Source organism: Neopelma chrysocephalum, unplaced genomic scaffold (genome assembly GCF_003984885.1).
Source record: "Neopelma chrysocephalum unplaced genomic scaffold, ASM398488v2 Primary Assembly neopelma1_25, whole genome shotgun sequence".
NCBI classification, from domain to species: domain Eukaryota; kingdom Metazoa; phylum Chordata; class Aves; order Passeriformes; family Pipridae; genus Neopelma; species Neopelma chrysocephalum.
This window is the reverse complement of record NW_020897694.1, coordinates 35,833,420-35,855,032: the sequence shown is the minus strand read 5'-3', so window position 1 is coordinate 35,855,032 and position 21,613 is coordinate 35,833,420. Positions and strand designations below refer to the sequence as shown.

The 21,613-nt window shown below is 41.8% G+C and overlaps 1 protein-coding gene across 1 annotated transcript; it reads right to left on the bottom strand.

The window, feature by feature from the left end:
- Positions 1 to 11,656: 11,656 nt before the first annotated feature.
- NMS (neuromedin S) lies at positions 11,657 to 19,605 on the bottom strand. Its single transcript, XM_027675191.1, has 9 exons — positions 19,533 to 19,605; positions 19,339 to 19,394; positions 18,907 to 18,957; positions 17,405 to 17,464; positions 14,649 to 14,684; positions 14,173 to 14,214; positions 13,178 to 13,208; positions 11,987 to 12,045; positions 11,657 to 11,753 (listed from the first exon to the last, which is right to left on the bottom strand). Exons 1-8 carry the CDS (start codon positions 19,603 to 19,605, stop codon positions 11,990 to 11,992), a joined length of 405 nt encoding a protein of 134 aa, XP_027530992.1. The 3' UTR covers positions 11,657 to 11,753; positions 11,987 to 11,989.
- Between the last annotated feature and the right edge of the window lie 2,008 nt (positions 19,606 to 21,613).

The window sequence follows — 21,613 nt, the reverse complement described above, 5'->3', positions numbered from 1 at the left end:
TTATAAAACCCATTTTCCCTATGTACTCTTTTTATCAAGCTTCAGCAGGAAGGAGAGGACTGTTTTTACACATGGTGTACAGACAGAAATACTCCAGCCAGTATGGGTGAGAGCTGGCAGTGTCACAGTGGGATTGAAACATAGCTGTGGCTCAGCCCTTGGAAAAAACCTGCCTTCTTCCTCCTCACTCCAGAGAATTTGCTTCCGAGCAGCTGTAATGTATTTCTTCCTTTTCTCCCAAATCAGGGGGTAGGCGAAGAAAGATGAAGCACATGTGCAAATGATTCAATCATTATCCAGGTGGCCCACTGATGAGGAGAAAAAGTTCATATAAAAGGTTTTGCTCCAGGGGCAGAGGGAGTGATCTCATGTGACTTATTTGTGGTTGAGTGCAGGCTACAGCAAGGCACAGACTAGGCCAAAATAAGAATTTTTGAAGGTAATAGGGTATACTTTTCATTCATAATGCACCGTGACATATTTGGGGTTCTTGTGGACTTTGTGCTACTTTGTAAGTTAGTTGCTTTTATAGCACAGTATGTCTGTACTGTGAGTAATCCAAGTAGGAAAATTGTCTGGTAATAGGCAGAAGGAGTTGTGGCTTGATTTGCCAGAGCTGCTTAGGGGCTGGCTTTTGGTTTGTGTTTTTTTTCCTTCCACTCAAAGCTTTTTCTGATTTTTCTGAAATATTTAAACTTCTCTATAAAAACTACCCAAAGAAATCCCACATAATAATCTAGTGATGTTCTTGTGTATTGCAAACAGCTGTGGTGGAAGGTAACTGCCCTATTTACTCAGACTAGGCATGTTATTTAAATGAGTATTTTTTCCCTTCCCATTGTAAGAGTTTCATTCATGGGCTGAATTTCATTTGTCTTGAGGATGCAGCTGGTATTTTCTATTCTTCAGTCTGCATTGTGCTGTCCAAGTCAATTTGTCCTCTTCCTGGTTCAGAGCACCTCCAGTAGTACTCTCATAGCTGCTGGAGAATACTACTTGAGGAGTTAATTTAGTACTCTGTAGAAAATATCTTTGAGTGTTTGGGGTATAAGATGCTGTGGGCTGCAGGAATTTTTCAATTGTTAGATTTAAAATGAAAGGGAGATGTAACTTGATAATAGAAGAAGTTAGCATACAGATTACTTTTGGAAGAAAAGGCAGGCTTGGCCTCAAGTTAGTTTTGAGGTAAGTGTTTGAAAAAATCTTACTGAAGAAGACACTTTGTGCTTCAATTCCAAATATATTCTAAGTAGCAGGGTAAAGCCTCTCTTCTTTTGAGCTCTTCATATCTGCTTCAATAAGCCTTTCTTGACAGGTTTGGCAATGAGGTCCTTCCCCTAAAAGGCAGGCTGTAAAAGGGTAGTAGTAATTATAATTTTAGCTCTGCCATTGATGAACTGTGGTGTGCTCTTTTCTCAAGAAAAGAATGAGCTTTCTTCTTGATGTGGAAGAGGAGAAAGGGTAACTGACCTTCTGTTATCTCCTCTTGCTATCCATTAGCTGTAGCCCAAGAACCCGAGTATTTGAAGACCTCTGACCCTCTGTGTCTCTTCACCCATCAGAATGTCTGGACATGGAAAGAAAAAAGCAGTAGCTGACAAACCTGGAACTGCATCAAGGAGAAGCAAATCAGCGAAGGCAGGTCTGCTGTTTCCTGTGGGTCGTGTCCATAGACTCCTCCAAAGAGGGAATTACGCTGAAAGGATTAGTTCTGGCGCTGCCATCTACCTGACTGCAGTAATTGAGTACTTGACAGCAGAGGTCCTGGAGGCGGCAGGGGTTGCTGCACATGAAAATAAGAAAACAAGGATCCTGCCCAGGCACATTGTGCTGGCTGTGAGAATTGATAATGAGCTGGACAAGTTCTGTGCCAATGTGACCATTGCTCAAGGCGGGGTTATGCCAAACATCCTTCCCCAGCTCCTTCCCAAGAAAGCTAGCAGAAATGCTGCTCCTTCTCAGGAATGAGATGGTAGCCAGTGACACTTGCTTTTCCTGGTCTTGTCTGTGCACTTATGGATGATGGGACTCAGTAGCACTAATTTGTATGCATTTTGCTTCTTTGTCAAGTATTTTTCCTGCTAATATTAAGACATTTTTAAAGCTTGCAATAAAGTTTCTAGAATGCAACACTGGTCTTCTTTTCTCAGAGATGGAGGAACAGAAAAGATTAAAAAAAAACTTTTTAACTTTTTTTCACAAAGTAAAATACATCCTTAATTTTGAAAATGTTACAGGTAACAGTTGTGAAGCAAGCAGAGGAGTCAAGACACACTGCTGTTTGTGTGAACTTTTCTTCTATCACAGATTCATAGTGCAATTAGTTCAGTGCCTCGGAGGTTGTTTCACTCTGGTTTAGAAGTTAGTAACCCTCTGTTTTAAAGCCTTATTGCTCATAAAACTATAGTGAACATCTGACTCTTTAGAGTGCTCCATCATGACACTAAGTCTCTATTATGGCAAAGGATACAGAAACTGGTGAAGCCATGTCTTCTCTCAACACAGATTACAAATTCAGTTTTTGTCCATAGTACAAATGAGTATGAAAGTTATCAAGAACTTAAGAAGGGGTGTACTTCCCCTTACTCCTCCTATCCCCCCCAATCCATCTTTTTTCGTCTATGAATCCATATACTTCTTTAAATTTCACAGTACATTCTGAGGTGGAAGGGACCACAAGGATCATCAAGTCCAACTCTTAAGTGAATGGCCCATATGGGAATAGTCATTTTTGCAGCTTTTTAAAAAAGTAAAATGACTTTTCCCTCTCCAGGAGCATTTAACTTACTTTGAGAGCATTAACAGCTACAGTTCCTCTCAAAGGAAATTTACTCTAGTGTCTGCTTCATGGCATGTTCCTCCTCAGAGCATATTCATTGCCTCCTTCCTCTGTACCAGGATGCTCTGTGCTAGGGCAACCAGAGGAGGAAAGGGTAAAGTAGAAGCTGTTGTTGGGAGAAATAGTTCTGAAGGGGTGTGAAACTGAAACATGACAACAGAGATGAAAATACTGTAAAAATAGAATGAGAGATATAGACCATGAAGGTAAGATCAGGATAAATTTCAGCAGGAAGTGAATATAAAATTTATTGTGTGAGGTAGCATTTCACAACAGTATAAAGAAAGAATTATTCCCTTTGTGGCAGGAATTACTGAGTGATATTCTTTCATTTATGCTATAAAGTTTGTCAAGCAAGAGGAATGTCAGGATACTTTCTGGCCATTCTTGCTGTGCATTTATACTTGATGTCACACTGACACAACAGAATCACTGATATTTTCTAGACGTGTTCTTCCTTCCACAGCACTTTTTAAAAGTGGATGCAACTCACTCGGCATCGAATGTTTTGCTGCTGAAGTGGTAACAGAGTTAGGGCACTTCACTGCTGCCTTACAACACATCAGCAGAAAAAGTATAGATACCAAGAAATATGGGGATTGAACAATGAGAAAAGTTTTTGGGGTTATTTTTTACTTTTTTTTCTAGAGGTGTTCCCAGTCTGAAAAGGAAAAATGCAGAGCTCGGTTTTGAACCAGTTTTGCAAAACGTACACTGAGGAGTACTTAAACATTTACTAGAGTAGCACTGATTGCACTGATAAATAATGATGCATTAAAATAAGCAGAAAACAAGTTTTATTTGACCATAAATTCTCTTAGTTGATTATAAGGTAAACTCTGTGAAAAAATATTACTAATCTATTATGGTAATTAATGTCATTATTTATTCTAAACATAGGGATTGGGAACAAATTCAAATATCCAGATCATCAGCATTTGACTTCCTTGGAAAGTTGGGGCTGTATCCAGGTTGACTAATATGTACTCTGGATGATTTTGAAGTATTTGTGAACAGAAATGCACAGCAAAACTTTGAGACTAAGTAACCATACCCTTTTTTCACAAAGGAGGAAGGTAGAAGGGTGCCTTCTTAGTAGAGTATATGCTTAGCTTCATACCCACGTGTAAGCCCCCGTTCAATAAAGCACTTGGTAAGTATGGAAATCATACCCTTAGGTGACTCACTGAAATGTAAGGGTACTGTTACATATGAAGAGAGCCAGAACTAGAGCTCAGAAATACTATTTCCCATTTTACACATTCCCTACTCAGCTGCCTTACTCCCTTCAGTTTTTGGCCTTTCTCCTAAGAAAACAGTATTTATGTCAGGACACCGTTTTCTTGCTTATCCATCTGTCATCTATTAACTTCATATCTGCAGTTCTAGGGAGATATGAAGGAGAGCTGAAACCACGAGCTGATTCCTACCAGTAACATGGAAATAGGTAGCTCTGTAAAAGAAAGAGCTCTCATATATGCCCTGACTGAAATAAAGGCAAAACATGAAATTATACTAATGAAATGGTAATAAAAACTGTCTTTCATTTAATACAAAATACTCCTTAAAGTACAATCTAACAGAAATAATTTTGCTTGTCCTGTTGACCACCAAAGTGCTCATTTACTTTTAAAGCAAGACATTAATTGCATGGTACTTCTGCACATGACTAATTCTCTTATATCTCATGCTACAGGTTTCACCTTAGCTCAGTCACCTGTAGCTGAGGCTGGCATGTAACAGTGCAAATTAAAGCAAAACAAAATTCAAAACATAGCTCCTCTGGCATCTCTCTTGTTACTGATACTGCAAAACACGTTTATCTTGATGTAGCGTTACTTTCCTAACTCAGTTATGGCATGGCATAACTGTCTGTCAAGGAAAATAGATGTTTTCAGTAACACCCATTAGAAAATGCGCGTACATGCTGCTCCACAATTCAATGAAGCTGTGGGCAGATGGAAGCATGGAGGTGGAATGATGCCTGGAAAAGCTCTTGTTCTTTTACCTGTCTAGAGGACTGGGTGCTGTTGACAGATGTCTCAGCTGGGCAGAGTGCTTGTAGTTCACTTTGAGCTCAAATCTGTGTGTTTATAAGCTTGCTATCTTCTGTCACCTTCACTTTCTTTGTAAGGAGAGGAAACATCCCTAGTTATGGCCTCAGAGAGTCTTGTCATAGTGAGTGCAAGGGATGCTGAACTCATCCATCACCCGAGCTGGGAGCGGGTCAAGCCCAGTGCACAGTGCAGCGGGGTAGGGCCGGGAGTGCCTCTGCTTTAACCATCCCAAATTTGATCTTGGCGTTGCCCTCTGCTGACCGGTCCCAATATTGCAATTCCTAAACACCCTTGTTCTCTTGGAAGTGTGTGCTCTATTACAAGTCATAAAATTGTGAATTTGAGTTGTATTTGAGATTATACACAGGCTGTGGAACTATGCAGACTATACAGAGCTGTGAAAATGAAGGAAAAGATGTGGTATAAGACTACCAGGTTATAATCAAAGGCTGGTTTTGGTGTTTGTTCACGTAGCAGAGTCTCTGGTGTAGTCCCTGGGGAGGTCACGCTGCCCCGCAGGGTGGGTGGCTGCAGCATGTCAATTCACTCCGGGATCCTGAGAGAAAATATGACTTTCGTGCTACACTGAATGAGGCTGCTGGATTTTGCTTCTTTTACAATGGGTCACATGTGATTGCCTGTCTGTGCTCTGAGGTCCGTTCATGTGTATTCTGCATTTTTGCCTTTTCTGTTGGAAGTTTTAGTCCATGTTTAGGTATTTTTATGGTTAATGTTTAGAAAGCTATATCCAGAAGCCTGTATTTATGTGTATGCATCTCCCCCATGCAGTAATCCAGCAGGTACTATCTGAACTGCTGTGTAGAAACCCCTGGGTGCAGAAGCTTTGTGGTAAAGATATGCAAATTATTTTTCTTTCGAGTTTGCTCTACATTCACATTCAGGCTTCCTGTATTGATCTCGCAGCAGGCTGCAGGCTAATAGATAGATGGCGTTTGGTGTACAAGGTTCTTTGCCCCAAAGAAATTTCAAAATTTAGGTGGTGAATCATAACCAGTTGTAAGATCAGTCATATTTTTGTTTATGCACTGTGGGAAAAGTAGATCCAGAAATGACTGGAGAAGGAGACTTAGCAGCTCCTTCTAGTTGTTCAATGGAGAAATCTGTCGGAGTGATAGTTGTATGGATTAAGACAGTTTATGCAGTCCAGCCCAGTCAAAGATATGTTTTTACTCTGTTTAATAAGGTAATAATAATAATGGCCCATCTTCGCGAACGAAGATTTTGGGAAAGGTCTTTTACCTTTCCAGCCTGCGCAATGGATTTTTTAGGTGAGACACAGCCTGCGCTGAACTGAGCCCACCCTTTAATCCTAAGGTTCATCTGCCGGGGCCAAGCAAGCTTGGACAATGGCAGTGAGGTCCTCAGGACGTAGGTTTGTTTAGAGTGACCTTCTCATAGATGGATGGCCACACAGGGCTAACGACCTCCATCAGGCCAGGAGACCGGGACTTGAACCCGTGGACGCAGCAGTGAAAGTCCTGCACGCTAACCACTAGGCCAAGGTAGAGGGGTGATAATTGCAATGTGTGAGTTGTCTGGAACAGGTAAGTAAGATAAGTCTTCAGAGGGATCTCCACATAAGCATCCAGTAGATATTTTGGGATCACTGCTTGACTCTAAAATTCCAGCAAATAAACAAACATTTCATTGCTATGTTTAGAATAATTAACATATCCATCTTGTAGCTGGACTTCATTTGACAGCCTAACATGCATTAGAGAAACTCGAATGGGATGCTGGCAGCTTCTGGCCAACCTGTCAGGCAGTTACATATCTTCTGCCCAACTGGCTATGGTTTTTAAACTCCAATGGGCAAATTTTCAATTTCTGCAGCTACTTCTGTCACATTACCTGCTGAGAGTTGTGGAGACAAGCAGTCAGCTGATGTGGTTCTAGTTTCTAGACAGAATTGCCTGTCATGCATACATGGCAGTTACCTCAGTGGCTGTTGGTCAGCCGTCATTGCCAATCATTTGAATCCTCTCAATGTGTTTTTAAAGGACTTCAGTTTGTGTGCAGTCTGAGTTCACAGGTCACAAATGAGCTTTTCCATTGATCCTGTAATCCATGTACTTTCTTTTCCATGCTGGGATTTTTTCTCTTGTTTTACACAAGCATTTCAGAAGCAAAGACACTAAGCTTCCCAGGACCGCCCTGCAGCTCTGGGAGTCAAGGGTCACTTCTCACAGCTGTTAGTGTGACAGGTGTTATCATGAATTAGAAGTATGTAAAGTGTAAGGGCTGGGCTCTTCAAGGTTGAAACTTCCACTTCTCCAGAAGCAGCCAGAGCAATTTCTATCTGAAGTATGCTAGACATTAGGAAAAAATTTCTTCATCAAAAGGGTTGTCACGTATGGGAGCAGGCTGCCCAAAGTGAGTGGTTAAGTCACCATCCCTGGAGGTATTTATAAGACATGTAGATGTGGCACTTTGGTATGTGATTTAGTGGTGAACATGGTGGTGCTAGATTAACAGTTGGACTTGATGATCTTCAAGATCTTTTCCAACCCAAATGATTCTATTATTCTATGTTCAGCAATACAATGGTACTAATCTTTCATCAAATGAAACATAGGAATAAACACTGCACCATGACATAACACTGAAGAGAGAAAATGCTGCTTGCAGCTATTTCAGAGCTGGGACTTTTGTAACTTAAGAGTTCAAGTGAGGTGTCAGTTCCCCTGGAAAATTTTTATGACCAAGAAAAGATAACTCTGCCTATCAGTCAGCACTTCATTCTCCCATTTGTCAGATTTAATATGAACCTGTTTTCATTTTAAGCTCACCTCTCCCAGCAGTATCCATCCATGGGCATGGATGGATGCTGCTGGGAGTGGTGAGCTTAAAATGAAGCATTTTATCATTCCCCTCCTCACACTTTCCTTCTTGCAAAGCAACCACCCTTTATTCAGAGTGCCATCTTTCCTTGACCTCTGCCTTTCCTCTCTGCTGTTTGTTTCCCTCTTTCTTCTCCTGTATTGCTCTGTACATGAAGTCTTACCTATAGTCAGCAGTGCAGCACCTCCCATGTGATAGTTCCTACAGCTCCTTATTCATTCCACATTGTATTTCTGTGCTCTCCTCAATACTATGATATTTGACTGTCTACAGTTACCCATTCCCTTTGCTGCAAAGCTGCAACTGGTTTTTCTTCAGTACATGTAATAACTTCCTTTCATTCATGTGAGCTGTATGTATTTTTTTCCATATGAGTCTTTGCCAAGACCATTCTGAATGCTGACTTTGTCCTCCAGCGCTTGTCATCCCTCCCAGCTTGCCATCACCTGAAGATTTAGTAAGTGAGTCTTCCCTGTGGGAGCTGAGAAGGGAGTAAGGCTGTCCAAGGCACAAGATCATGAAGGGACCAGACAGAGTGACATAAAACACCAAGAAGGCTTTCCTCTTGTGCTTCGTGCTCTGGCTCTTTGGTGAGTGGCATGTCGTGAGGCCGGGCAGCACTTGCTCCCCCACAGGTGACTGCATTTCCAGGTCCCTTGCTGTGCGCTCTGCTGAGCAATGCCTTGCTGAGCCCAGCTCCACCAGGCCAGGCTTTTAAGGTCCTGGGCCAGCATGAAGTGATTTTCAAGTCAAGTTAGGCAGCACGAAGGTGTGCACTCCTGAACATGCCTGCCTTCCTAGGAGCCAACAGAGCTGTCTCTAAACACATGCTCTAAGCTGCAGCAACTGGTTTCAAGAGTTGATTGTTAGAAAAAAAATTCCCCTGTGCAGCTGGAATGTGTTGCCTCTCAGTGTAATTGAGTGTCTCTCCTTGGTGCTTTTTATTACCAGAGAATGGATAAGCACCCAATTTACTCTTCTAAACTCACTCATTACTTTGTATACCTTGTCATGTCACTCTTGATTTGTCTCTTCTCTGGCTGACAATGGGAACTGAGCTTTCACCTCTTTTTTTATTTCAGAAATATTTCTGTGCTTCTAATTGTTGTTGTCACCTGTGTCTGCACTCCTCAATTTCTGTTGTGGGTTTTGCAGTGGGATGTCCATAAAGAGTTTCAGGCCAGGGATGACCTTTACATTTCAATATTTTTAATCTCTCCCATTTCACACATGACATTTGTATTGCTCTAGGGAGCAAAGATTTGCACTGAGCAGTGAACAAGAGCTCTTCCGTGCTTTTTACAGAGGAGTCACAGTTACTACAGGAATATGACTGAGGAACGTAAGATAGGTTCTCGCCTGCAAATTGCCACCTATTATTATCAGTCTTATTAACCAGTTTTAGTGCCCCAATAGATGTTATTCCTGAAACCTCTTGTGGGTGGAGAAAGCCACTGCTGATTGTGAGAGCACAGCATGAGCTACCTATGGTACAGTACTGCTGTCGTTTAACTTCAATTGTCTTGATCGCTTCCCCCAGTGGGATAGGGGAGAGAATTCAAAGGGTAAAAATGAGAAAAGTCATGGGCTGAGATAAAGACAGTTCAATAGGTAAAGCAAAGCAGAACATGGAATTCATTCACTGCTTTACATCAGCAGTGATGGCCATCTCTAGGAAAGCTGGGCTCCATCACTGCTAACTGTGACTTGGGAAGACAAACACCATTCAAACGTGTGTGTGTGTGTGTCCCTTTCTCATTCCCCCAACTTCTATTGCAGAGCACAACACCATATGGTCTGGGATATGTCTTTGGCAGTTGGGGTCAGCTTTCCCAGCTGTGTCGCCTCCCAAGTCCTTGTGCATCCCCAGCCTCATGGCTGGTGGGGTGGGAAACAGGACTTGAGGTTGTGCAAGCACTGCTAGGCAATAGCTAAAACATTCCTGTGTTATCAACAGTGCTTTGGTCACAGATCCAAAACATAGCATCATAAAAACTGCTATGAAGAAAACTCTATCCCAGACAAAACCAGTACAAATATTTATGCAGAACTGTGCAAAAAGTTATATTCTTCAGCTTTGGCCTCTGAGATGAAATAAGCTAGGAATGCCATTGCTGTGCTTTTGTATCATCTCATATTTATTTGCATTACCACAGTGCACCTCCACCACTTGTATTTGGCTTAGTTGTTTCTTCCAAAGGGATATCCAAGCTGGCTCCAAATACCTGAGAAGCCAGAGGAGCCAGCATCCCTTTGGTAGTCTTTCCAAGGGCTAATAATTTCCAACAGGAATTGACAACACACTGAACAACAGCAATAGGGTGCTGTGAAAGCACAAACAGGCCCTAACTGACCAGCCTCTCTGGGAACCCCACCCCACCAGCACCCTCTGCTCAGGTGGAGGCACAGGAGGTATAATACAGCCAGGTCTCGACCCTGTTAGAGGCTGAAATACATAGCATAAAATTGTACTCACGTCACAGAATAACTGAGGCTGGCAGGGACCTCAGGAGGTCTCTAGTCTGATCCCAAGCAGAAATTCAGACTAGGTTTTGTCTACTCTGGTCTTGAAAATCTTCAAGGACTGGAGACTGCACAACCTCTCTGGACAACTGGTTGCGCTGCCTGGACACTTCGACCTCTCTTGCTTCAACTTACGCCCATTGCTACTTGTCCTCCCACTCCACTCTGTGAGCAGCCCAGCTGTCTCCTTGATGACCCTCATAGGCATTGGAAAGTCTATTAGGTGTCCCTGAAGGCATCCCTCCTGCAGGCTGAACCTCACCCCTCCTCAGGGGTAAGAGATACAGTCCTCATCACCTTGGAGGCCCTCCATGAGCTCCCTCCAGTTTGTCCATGCCCTTCCTGTATTGTGGGGCCCAAAACTGAACAATCCACCCTAGATGTGGCCTAACAATTGCCAAGTAACTCATCACTTCCCTCTACCTACCAGCCAAACTTGTGTTAATACAGCCCAAATTGGGAACCTATCCAGTTAAAAACCCCCCAACCCCCCCACAAAACAACAAAATACAGGTTTCTCAGGGTTTGTTTTTAAAGACAAAGGTGTCTCCCCATCCAGTTCACGTGTGGCTGTGCCAGGGTAATTGAGAGGGTATTATGCCATGGTACTATGACTGAGTAGCCAAAGAGGAGACAGAAAGATAACAAAGGGCTTGAGGATGCCAATGCTGTGTTCAGGAATTGCAGCCTTGTTTGTATCCCCAGATTCTGGCTTTTACTGTGCTCTTTTCTTCCTAAGGAAGTAACTGCTTAGTACTTGAAGTTTTGTGCCCATAAATGTCTTCACCTACCAAAACACTCTGTGCAGTGCAAGCACAATTGGCTACACCACAGGTTTAAGTGTATGATTTCAGAGAAAAAGGGCAGATGTTCAGAATATCTCTCAAAACTACCTCATTTGTGCTTTATGACAGCCAATAAGGCAAGGCTGAAAAAAATACATCATTTGACCAAATAATGTCTGTATGTAGCAGCAGTACTTATTCCCCTTCTTTTAAATTGTTTTGGATTCATCAATCATCACACTCAAGCCCTTAGTTATTCAAAATAAGAAATAAATCATTAAAATGTCCATGATGATTTTAGTACCGTGTTGTTCAGGATGCACACTCTGAAATTCTGGGGAAATACATTATCTAGTCAAAAGGACAAGCTTAGTTTATGACCCTATTAAAGAAGATGTTATAAAATGCACTGTTGGTTTTGAAAATTGTCGATATTGAGATGATTGCTTTCCTTTGATTACAGCTGGCACCAGACAATGCTACACTCTAGCCCAATGAAGTCTAGGACAGGCTTCAGTAAGAAAGAGACAACAAGAAGAATTAATGATTGCAAATTTATTACATGGAACAGCAAATTCAACTGAGTCACATAATAGACAACCAGTGCAATGGGAAGTCTCCTTTCTTTATGTAAACCAAGTCATCAAGCTGGTAAATCAACCCATGAACTTCATATTCCATGGTATTCTGAAACAAATTAAAACAGTGTCATGTTTTATGTTGAGATGAATATGACTTAGTTTCACTTCTGTACATCTAGTCCTCCTCAAAGTTAGAAATTAAATAGCTTCAAATTCTGATACCAGAAGATTCAGATGTCTGAAACTTCAGTTAAGTGCCCAAATCTGTTATTTGTACTCAAACATGAATCCTCCCTCCTCACACGGTTCTTCTCTTCTCCATGTCCTAACTCTGCTGACCTTTTAGAGTATGGAAGCATGGAATGCATCTTGCAACCAGGTTGGCTCAGGGGGCTGAGCTGTGGATGAAATTTACTGCTGTACGTTAGGCTAGGGCATGAGTATAGAATAGTGGCTTCTACACCAACATGCTACTGAGCTATGAAACATTTCCCACACACATGTGGACCTAACAACAAGAACAGCTGCACCAGCTCAAACCAGAGATCCATGTAGTTCCTCATGTTCCTTTCATCTATAAGAAGCAACAGATTGCCCAGGACAATGCCTAAGACCAGAGCAAGCAAGTAGAAATGTTGCTCTACAACACTCCTAAATCTTTAGTTCCTTTCTTTCCAAAATAGTTTCATCCTGAATATACAGCAAGAGTATTCTTTACTTGTGGGGGTTTTTTGCAGGTTCTATCATAGAAAACCAAGCAAACAAACACCCCCCACCCAAAAACAACAACAACAAAAAAACCCCCAAACCAAAATGAAAGAAAAACCAACCAAACCCCTTTCAGTCAACAGCTGGAAATAATTCTTAGATTGCAAACAAAAATGGTGATCTTTTATTGTGGGATAAAAGGACTGAAGGAGGGTACACGGGTATATTGACTATATTGTCCATTTCCTAGTAAAGCTCACTTAGACCTTAAGTAGATACTTTCAAAGATGGATATGTAAGTGCTAGGTGATATTATTAGATCTCATTTTCTTCCTCCCTTACATCCCCAGCCCTGCTCTTCATAGAGAATGTTTACCCTCAAAAAGGTCCTAATTACGATATGAGGACCTGCATGTGCAGATTCAGTGTTAGGGAGATCTCATGTAGGATTGGGTGACTGAAGGTGGCTTTGAACAAAAAAAGTCTAGCTTTTGTGTTTCAAGTACCATTTACACCCTCTGTCTTTAAACTTTACAGTTTCTGTACCATTTCTATCATTTTGCAGAGGATGAAAGTTCCTTCATACTCAACCTTAAAGAGACAAGAAAACAATCCCTTTGTCAAGAGCGTACGCTCCAAGGCTCTGAGCCTTAAAAATCACATTTCTGTCAAGACATCTCCTAGTGACCATATGAAACATCCACGTGTGTATCTAGGTTTGTACTAGGTTTGTAATGCTTCTCAGTAACTCCTTCTGTCACGAGGACCATCATTATCGAAAAAATCAGAACAAATTCTTGTCACTTTTGGATGTCCACTTACCACTGCCTTTGATAGTTCTTCCATTTCGAGGCTGAAAAATATATTAATTAGATTACTGTGCAGAAGTACTAGATACCAGATTTATAAGCCCACCAAAATAAATCACCATCATGCAGACAGAGTACTGTATAAGAAGATTGCAGTAAGATTTCCTATATCAAATTTCAGGGGATCCATGCAGGGTGGGTTGTGCGTTTGAATTTGAGAAATATTCATTCAGCCTCTGTCCAAACAGCCAAAATTCTGGCTTTAATTATTCTCATTCAAGGTTTTGGTCTCAATCCCTTGGGGAATTGCACATGCCTAAGAAAGAATATACAAATACCAGCACAGAGAGAACCTGGCTGGACACACTTGAAGTAAGCTAAAATGCAAATGACAGTTAATTGGGACTCCGGTTACCTGATATGACCTACTTGATAATATTTTTAATTTTTTTAAATATGTTGGAGATATTCCTAGAAGTTAGTTTTTTGTTAATCAGTGTGTCCAAACCAGCTCATTTGGCATTAGACCATGTAATAGCTCAGCAAGCCAATGGGTGAAAGACATGAGAGAAATTATGATAATTTTGCTTTGGCTTTTCACTCTGTTATGCAGTGTGACATCGCTTACTGGCTGGACCTTTCAGGCCAAGTGGACAGTCAGCTCAGGCACATTTTATCTAATGCATTTACCATCAGTGCACCTTGGCAGTCTTGGAGATACAAGCCACATGGATAATTTGGTTCAAGATAAAACACTTGCAGCAGCATATCTTCAAACAAAAAAATGTGTGTAATCCATTACTACCCAACATCTCATTATCTTGGGGTTTTTTAGTCAGATCAGAGCTTTTTAAGCAAATGGCTCCCTCAGCTTTCAAGCAAGGGATATTTGGCTTCTACTCAAAACAACTGCAGTAAGAACTGGTGAAAGGAAACAGCTTTCCTGTTATATGGACATATATCATTGTCTGTGATTCAGAATCTTTAAAAGGTAAGAGATTCAGATACCCTGAAAAGGAAAAAAGGCCGTCCCAGAGTCCCATGACTGTCCTGTAAAATAAAACATAATAACAAAGTACTTTAAACTCAGTTCAATAGATCTGTTGACCGATTTTGGTACCATCATATCAGAATATTGATAATTCAAGCCTTTTTCAGCAGCATGCAAACAAGATGTTGATAGTCCCCAATGCCCATTCATCTGGAATGCTGATTAAAAATTAATGCCCAAAGGGCATTGTCAAGAACTTATCCATTCTGTCTAGTGTAAATATACTAAATTATCAAAATTAAAGATTCCCAGGGTTTAGAAAAGGTATAAAAGAAATCTTTACACATAGGGTAAGTATAAGCAGGGTCAGCACAGATCACTTCCCAACCACTGAAAAAAAACCCTAGCTGACTTTAAAAAAGCAGCAAAAGAAACAAGGAAAGGGACATACTTCCCTGCCCACTGCTACTTGCTTGTCTTCACATTTACATACCTTCTTTGTAAACTTCGCAGAAGCAATCTGTGATTCCTGCAAGCAGACAGTGTAAATTAATCAACGTGCCAGCTTTTCTTTGGTTTGGTACAGACCCTCTATTACTGATGAGGCTGGTGCACTCCATGTGAGAAGAGAGATAACCTTACACTTGTCACAGATATTGGAACAGCAGCAAACGGATCTTTCTAAAGATTGATTTCAAGCCTTGCCTTAATCAATGTTACTGCATTCATTACCATCATTCAATATGCTTCCCTAGCTGTACAGCAAAATGCAGTTGTGCTCTGGTAGGGGAAGCAGAGCTCACCCTGGAGCAAATGCAGCAGCTCTACTCCTCAGGCTTGAATTGTACTGATAGCTCTTACCTTGTTAAAATGTGGCTGCTCCTCACCTTTAAGACTGCCCAAGAATGATTGCTGGTTTTAAGCCTTCCTCTAAAATCTTTATTCTTCAGAAAATTGCTCATTTTTCTACTCAGCCTTACATCAAGGAATAGAAACTTTGCCCATGACTTCATGACTAAGCTCCTCATCTAACACACCCCTGAACTTGCAGCCTGGTTTGGGAGCCATCCTGCCCATGACATGGCTGCCAGGCTGCATGCTCACAGCCAGCCAGGAATGGGATGGCTTTGTGTGCCATAGGCATAGTTGGGTTTAGTTACTTGGGGTGGGCTTGAAAAACAAGCACATAAAATGAGCAAGGACATGAAGACAGGGGGTGAAAACAGGAAAACATGCAGATGGGAAACTGAAGAGAAGGAATTTTAAAGACAAAATACACAAGCAAGAAGGAGGGAATCACATTTCACAGAATCACAGAATATGCTGAGTTGGAAGGGACCCACAAGGATCATTGAGTCACGGTATGAGAAGAGGATTTCTTTGGTTCAAGCCTCAAGACAATTTATAGAGCAATTGACATCAACTTACAGGGCTATAAAACACTACAGAAGAAAAAAGTGCTTCCTCAATCAAGGTGCTTTAAGGATGCAAAGAAGAAGAGTACATCAAAGAGACAGTGTGAATGCTACCGTTGTTCTGATATGATTATTACATACCAAGCAAAGATAGAGACTGACTCATGACTTAGCCTGCAGTGTCAACTATCCTAGCTAATTTATAACAGTGAGAGGTTACTATGTGGGAGAAACATGGTGAAAACTGAGCTTCTAAACAGTGTCTTGGTTTGACTTTAGGCAAATGTTCAGTGAGGTGATTGTGATGTAGCTAGGTTTAGATAGCTCTTTTTGCTTTCTTTATAAGTGTCATTAGACATTGATGTTAAATAGTCTTAGTTCTCACAAAATATTTTAAGTTCCCCAGGTGGAGTTCAAGTCCCATTAATACCCAAATTGCCATTGACTTTGCCTTTCATAGTGCTTAGGCCTCATTCCTTCTCTTGAAGCACCACCTACATTCTCTACATAATCTATAACTCTAATTGAGTAATTTTTTTAAATTCACATAAATACAGTATGATGGTGAAAGTTGAAGTTCAGCTGAAATCAGTAGGATTTCATAACAGTTTCATTGGGTGCGCTACAAATAGACTCATGTTTGAGTCTTATATAGACACAAGATTCCTTGTGGGCTAAGAAAGTACAACTTCATGTAATAGATTTGATCAGCTGGGTAAAACTTTACATAGTTCTTTTTCCATATTTCACATTTATATTCAATCTTCCACTTCACTTAGACCACACCTAGAAATCATATTGCAGATATATAGCTGATATTAGTCATATTTTTTGAAAGGATATTTTATGAGATTCAGCTCCCAGTCTTGAGGGCACATAACAGAGGGTGAATTTTTTGAAAGGTAATAACTAAAATAGTAACCAGGAATAGGACTCTGTTCAAAGTTACCAGATGATTCTGTATGTTCCCTCATTAGCTAAGCTGTGGAAGCACAGGAGTCAATACCAAACTCAAAAACATTTATTAGACATTTATGACTGAAATATTAGAATTTTTTATACAACCAAGTTCAATATGACAGAGTTTTATGGTTGCTTTAGGAAAGTATGCTTGGAATTATAATAAGCTAAAGACACTGGCAAGAAGAGATACTGAAACACGTCAAAATACTTTCTATTTTTGTCTTGAACAATCTACTCCCGTTTTGAGACAACAGAGAACTCAAACTCCACAATTAAACTGGCCTTTTTAACATACCTAGAGGCTGAGTAAATTTTATGGAAAAGGTTCTTAATAGAGTGGTGATAATAAAAAAGTGATATAAAGCAGAGCTGACACTGAGCTGGGACCTAATATGACTGCACCAGCGAAAAAGCTATACTCAATAACTCCTCAATTTAATCTTTTTAATCTGAGTCAGAAACACAAAAAAACCCTCAAGCTCAAATAGACTATTAAAATTGGTAAAGCAAATCATACACCTCCATGTTCAGCATGATTTAAGTTATGCTATTGATCCAATTTTATGTATATTTTTAGCATATTTAACCCTGTATTATTAAAATGTGAGGGTCAGGTTTAAGTACTGACTGGCTGTAAGAGAATGTTTTGGTTCTTGAGCTCTGAATTGGTGAAAACCAGCAATTTCATATATAGTTTAATGTAGTTCAGAATTACACACAAACTACTAACAAGAAGAAATAATCTTTTATATACTCTCCTAGATCTCTTAAAACATTTGTTTGGAGAGAAATGTCAAAAAGTTGGTTTTGGAGGGCTTGCTTTTTAATTTTAAGGCGTGGGTGCTTTGAAACAAAAGCAATTACAGCCTACCTCATTTTTATGCATGCTGTTGAATATGGAATAACAGAGATCCAAAACAGAGCTGGAGATCTGAAAAAAACCCCAAACAGCACTTTAATACATTTACTGGAAGGATGTGGTGTACAAGTTTTCACAGAATCACAGAATCTGCCAAGTTGGAAGGGACCCCCAAGGATCATCGAGTCCAACTCCTGGCCCTGCACAAGACACCTCAAGAATCACATCATGTGCCTGAGAGAATTGTTCAAATGCTTCTTGAACTCTGTCAGGCTTGGTGCTGTGACCACTTCTCTGGGAAGCCTGTTTCAGTACCCAATTACCCTCTGGGTGAAGAACCTTTTTCTAATATCCAACCTAAACTTCCCCTGACACAACTTCAGGCCATTCCCTCGGGCTCCTGGTCACCACAGAGAAGAGATCACTGTCTACCCTCCTTCTTCCCCTCACGAGGAAACTGTAGATTGCAATGTCTCCCCTCAGTCTCCTCTTCTCCAGGCTTGATTCTGATCCCAGCACAATTTAGATTCACTAAAACCATTCAGAGCAGGGAAAGATCTACTGATGCTATTATGAGCTGAAAAACTAGTATTTTGTATGAGGAGAATACACACAATACTACTGTTGTCAATACAGTCTTGTGCTATAAAGAGACCTAAATCAACCTCTTACATTTAAAATACATTTTTCTATGCTAATAGTTCTAGGAATAGCTTTGGGGTTTGGCATTTTTAATCTATGCTCATTTTTATCTACAAGCATTTCAGCCAATCAATTCTATAATCTTTAACTGTATACTGAAATATACTGTCCCATACTCATTGCCACAGGAGAGTGGTTTGCTTATGCATGCAATCACATTAGATGAGAAAGAACTACAGCTCCAAAGGAAGTGAAGTGTAAGACACCTGAACAATGGACTCTGGGAACTGTTTTCCTCAGTTTTTGGTTTACAAAACTGAAAGATTTCAGAAAAAAAAACCCAGCACAAAATGTTTAAAATTTCCAGATACTTCCTGATCCTGCAAATATTTTTCTCTCCTCTTTGAAAATGACCCTTGGGCTCAATATCAAATGCAGTGGGGCTGAGCTTTCAGATACTGATTTTTTTTTTTCAAAGTGTTTGCAAGTTCTGGGCCAGAGGCACTAGAGCAGAAACGAGCTGTGAAAATTTCCTCTCACTCCTCTCTCCTCTGAGCACCCCAGAGAAAACCCATCAACCCACCAAGCACCCAGGGGACCGGACAGGACCTATAACTCCTGCAGCACTGTCCAGCATTGCTTCAGTGTTAGCTACGACTGGGATGGCAAGAAAAGCACTTTTTTTTCTTTCTCTAGGTCTGTGTTAGCTCCACAGGGAGGAGAGCACATACACCAGCAAACTCGCCCTGCTCTCCAGAGCCACTGGCTCTCTGGCAGAGGCTCTGCGACCAGCAGACATCAGTGCTCTGGGTTATAGAGGACAATTACTATGTCTGGAAGAGAGATCAAACACATTACTAGAGTCAATTTACCTGAGGTTCATTGGACATTTCCATCCACTGACTGAAACACAGTGCCAGTTGCTTTAAAAAGTAAAGATTAGACATTAGCAGTGTGTCTATCATACCTTAGGATCTGTGTTTTCACTGAGGGAGTCGGGACTGGCTGGTTATTAGCCTGCCCGGCTTTTGGTTACCCAAGTATCCTATTCTGCACCCTGATGCACATCACACCCCTGCCCACACCTGTCCCACCTACTTCTGCGAGCAGCAAAGGGCGCCAACCTCCCTCCTCCCCCAGGGATTTCATAAGGTATTCCCAGTCCGTTGCTCATTTCCTTCCTCATTTCCCTGCCACGGGGGAGTCTCGTTTCCCACCTCTCCCGGTCAGCCCGTCCCGGGTTGGACCGTCTCTGCCCTACCCGTCCACCGTGCATCGCTGTCAGACGGCAGCGACAGACGTACCTGGTTTTGGGGCAGCTCCACACCGTCCCAGTAGCGCGAGAAAGGCTGCGGGAACCCTGCGGGGACACGGCAGCGTTAGGATGCCGCGGAGCCCAGCCCCGACGGCGCCCCTCAAGGGGAGACGACCCTTTCAATGTTTCGGGGTTCTGCCGTGTTCCCCCTCTCCGCCCCCGCCTCTCGGTGCCGGGACGTACCTGAGCCCCGCGGGAGGGCGCAGAGGCAGCAGGCGGCCAGGAGCAAGGGCAGGGCAGGCGGTGGCGAGGGCATGGCCGGGCGGGGACAGACGGACGGACGGGCGGACGGGCTGCCTTTATGGAGCCGCGCCGAGCCCCATATGGAGCCGCCGAGCCAATGGGCGCCGGGGCGGTCCCAAGCACGGCTGCCACTGTCGCTCCCTCTGCCGGACACGGCGCTGCCACCCCCTGCCGCCCCTCTGGACCGGCCCGCCCGCGGAAGGTAAGCGTTAGACATCCCGTCCTCTGCCCTCTGGAACTCTCCATCAGAGCTGCTTTTCTGGAAGAGGTGACACAGAGGAAGGAGGGAGAGAAGAAAAGAAGACGCTATGCGTGGTCAAGTGACAGAGCTGCTGGTATTTTCATTTTAAGTAAAAAATTCAGTTTTGTAGTAGGGCTTGCTGAGTGTTTAAAAAATATTTCTCCTCGTGACAGTTTGGAAAACAAAATTTTCATTCTAATTAAAAGGGATGTGAACTTTCATATTGAACAAGTCCTGGCCAATCTTACTACATTTACCTTCATGTGAAATAAGGAAAGCCATCCACCTCTTATTTAATTTCAGAGTGGATATGGTTGTAGACAGGACATAGATCTGCTCACAACAGAAAGTGATTCTCTGTTCTTCCCGATTTAATCCTTGGGTTTGACTATGGAAAACTTCCTAGGTTTCTCTGTGAGAGTTCTCAGGGTAATGCTTTCTAAACAGGTCACAGTCTGAAAAAGGCAGAGTCCTCCCAGACACTTTTTTCATAGACTTCGGGTGTGCTAAAGCAAATACATAGTCAGTTCTCCAGCTTCTAACATATCGGAATTTGATGATCTTTAAAGTCCCTTCCAAGACCCTAATCATTCTATGATTCTCTGTGCTAGAGATGCTTGGGAGGCAATGGCTCCAATGTGGGATGTAAGACATAAAAAGCTGCAGAAGGTATTATTGTCACAGCAGCCCACCTTATCTCATAATGTCCCTCAATGGCTGTGCTGCACACTAAAAGGATGACGGCAGGACTGTTCCTGGTGGAAACATTTCAGAGCAGTGAGAGAGGAGATGCACCTGCTTTCTCACAAAGAAAAGGGGAGCCAGACTTCATGTGACTTTGTCAGCTGCACAGCTGTGTGTCCTGAGCACATAAAGAGGTGTAGGAGGAGCCGAGTGACCCCAGCATCATTAGTTCACCCTTTGTTCCTTCTCCTGGGAGAGAGAGGTCTTCGCCTCCTCAGCCCTCTGGGGGCAATAATCTGAGCGAGAAGCTCTCAGGAGAGATCAGATATTCCTATAGCAGACACTCAGCTGTCAGCTTTTCACTGTTTTAACTGGAAATGGGAGTTTCAAGACAGGATAGTATTAGAAAAGATTATTCCCTCTGACTGTATAATTTTTGTCCTCTGTGGGAGCTAAGCAGATTGCAGCAAGTTTTGTGATGATGGTTTCCCACAGCAAATCCTCCCAGGCTTTCAGTAACAGGGAGATGCAGGGTTCCAAGAAGCCCATAGCTCCATTCTGCAATGACCCTGCTTTCTATCCAAGCCCATGAAATCCTAGAGTGAAAGGAGGATGGCGATTTATTTTTCATGGCAGCAAGAAGCAGGTTCGTGTTTGGTGTAATTTCATTTAAGCCAATGTAGTCACAGAAATGTGAAAGCAGAGCTGAGTGTGAGCTGAACACATCAGAGGTAGACAGTGAGAGAATATACTCTGAAGGATTGTACATTTTCATATTAACTGTCTTCTTTCTGTCTTTTGACACTTTAACCAAACTGAAAATTATTTTTCACCAACAGTGTTTCTCTTGCCATGCTTATCACAGATTTTGCATCCAATTCACTGCCATGCAGCAGAAATGCAGGATCATAGAGAGTCATTATAGATTCACTGTTTGCTACTATTTTTTTACTATTAGCATATGAGATAGCAATACTTTTAAATTCTAAATATTTTCTACCTTTTTCTAGAGAATACTATTAAATTATTACCAGATTAAGATTGCCACTGATTATTCACTGTAATGGGATGTGGTTCTCTGGTTTCCCTGTCTGGT

Coding starts and splice junctions, on each gene's coding strand:
- NMS (XM_027675191.1), bottom strand. CDS start 19,605: ATGCCCTCGCCACCGCCTGCCCTGCCCTTGCTCCTGGCCGCCTGCTGC. Junction 14,215..14,648: donor CTGCGAAGTTTACAAAGAAG/GTATGTAAATGT, acceptor TTTATTTTACAG/GACAGTCATGGGACTCTGGG. Junction 13,209..14,172: donor GGCCTTTTTTCCTTTTCAGG/GTATCTGAATCT, acceptor TATATTTTTCAG/CCTCGAAATGGAAGAACTAT.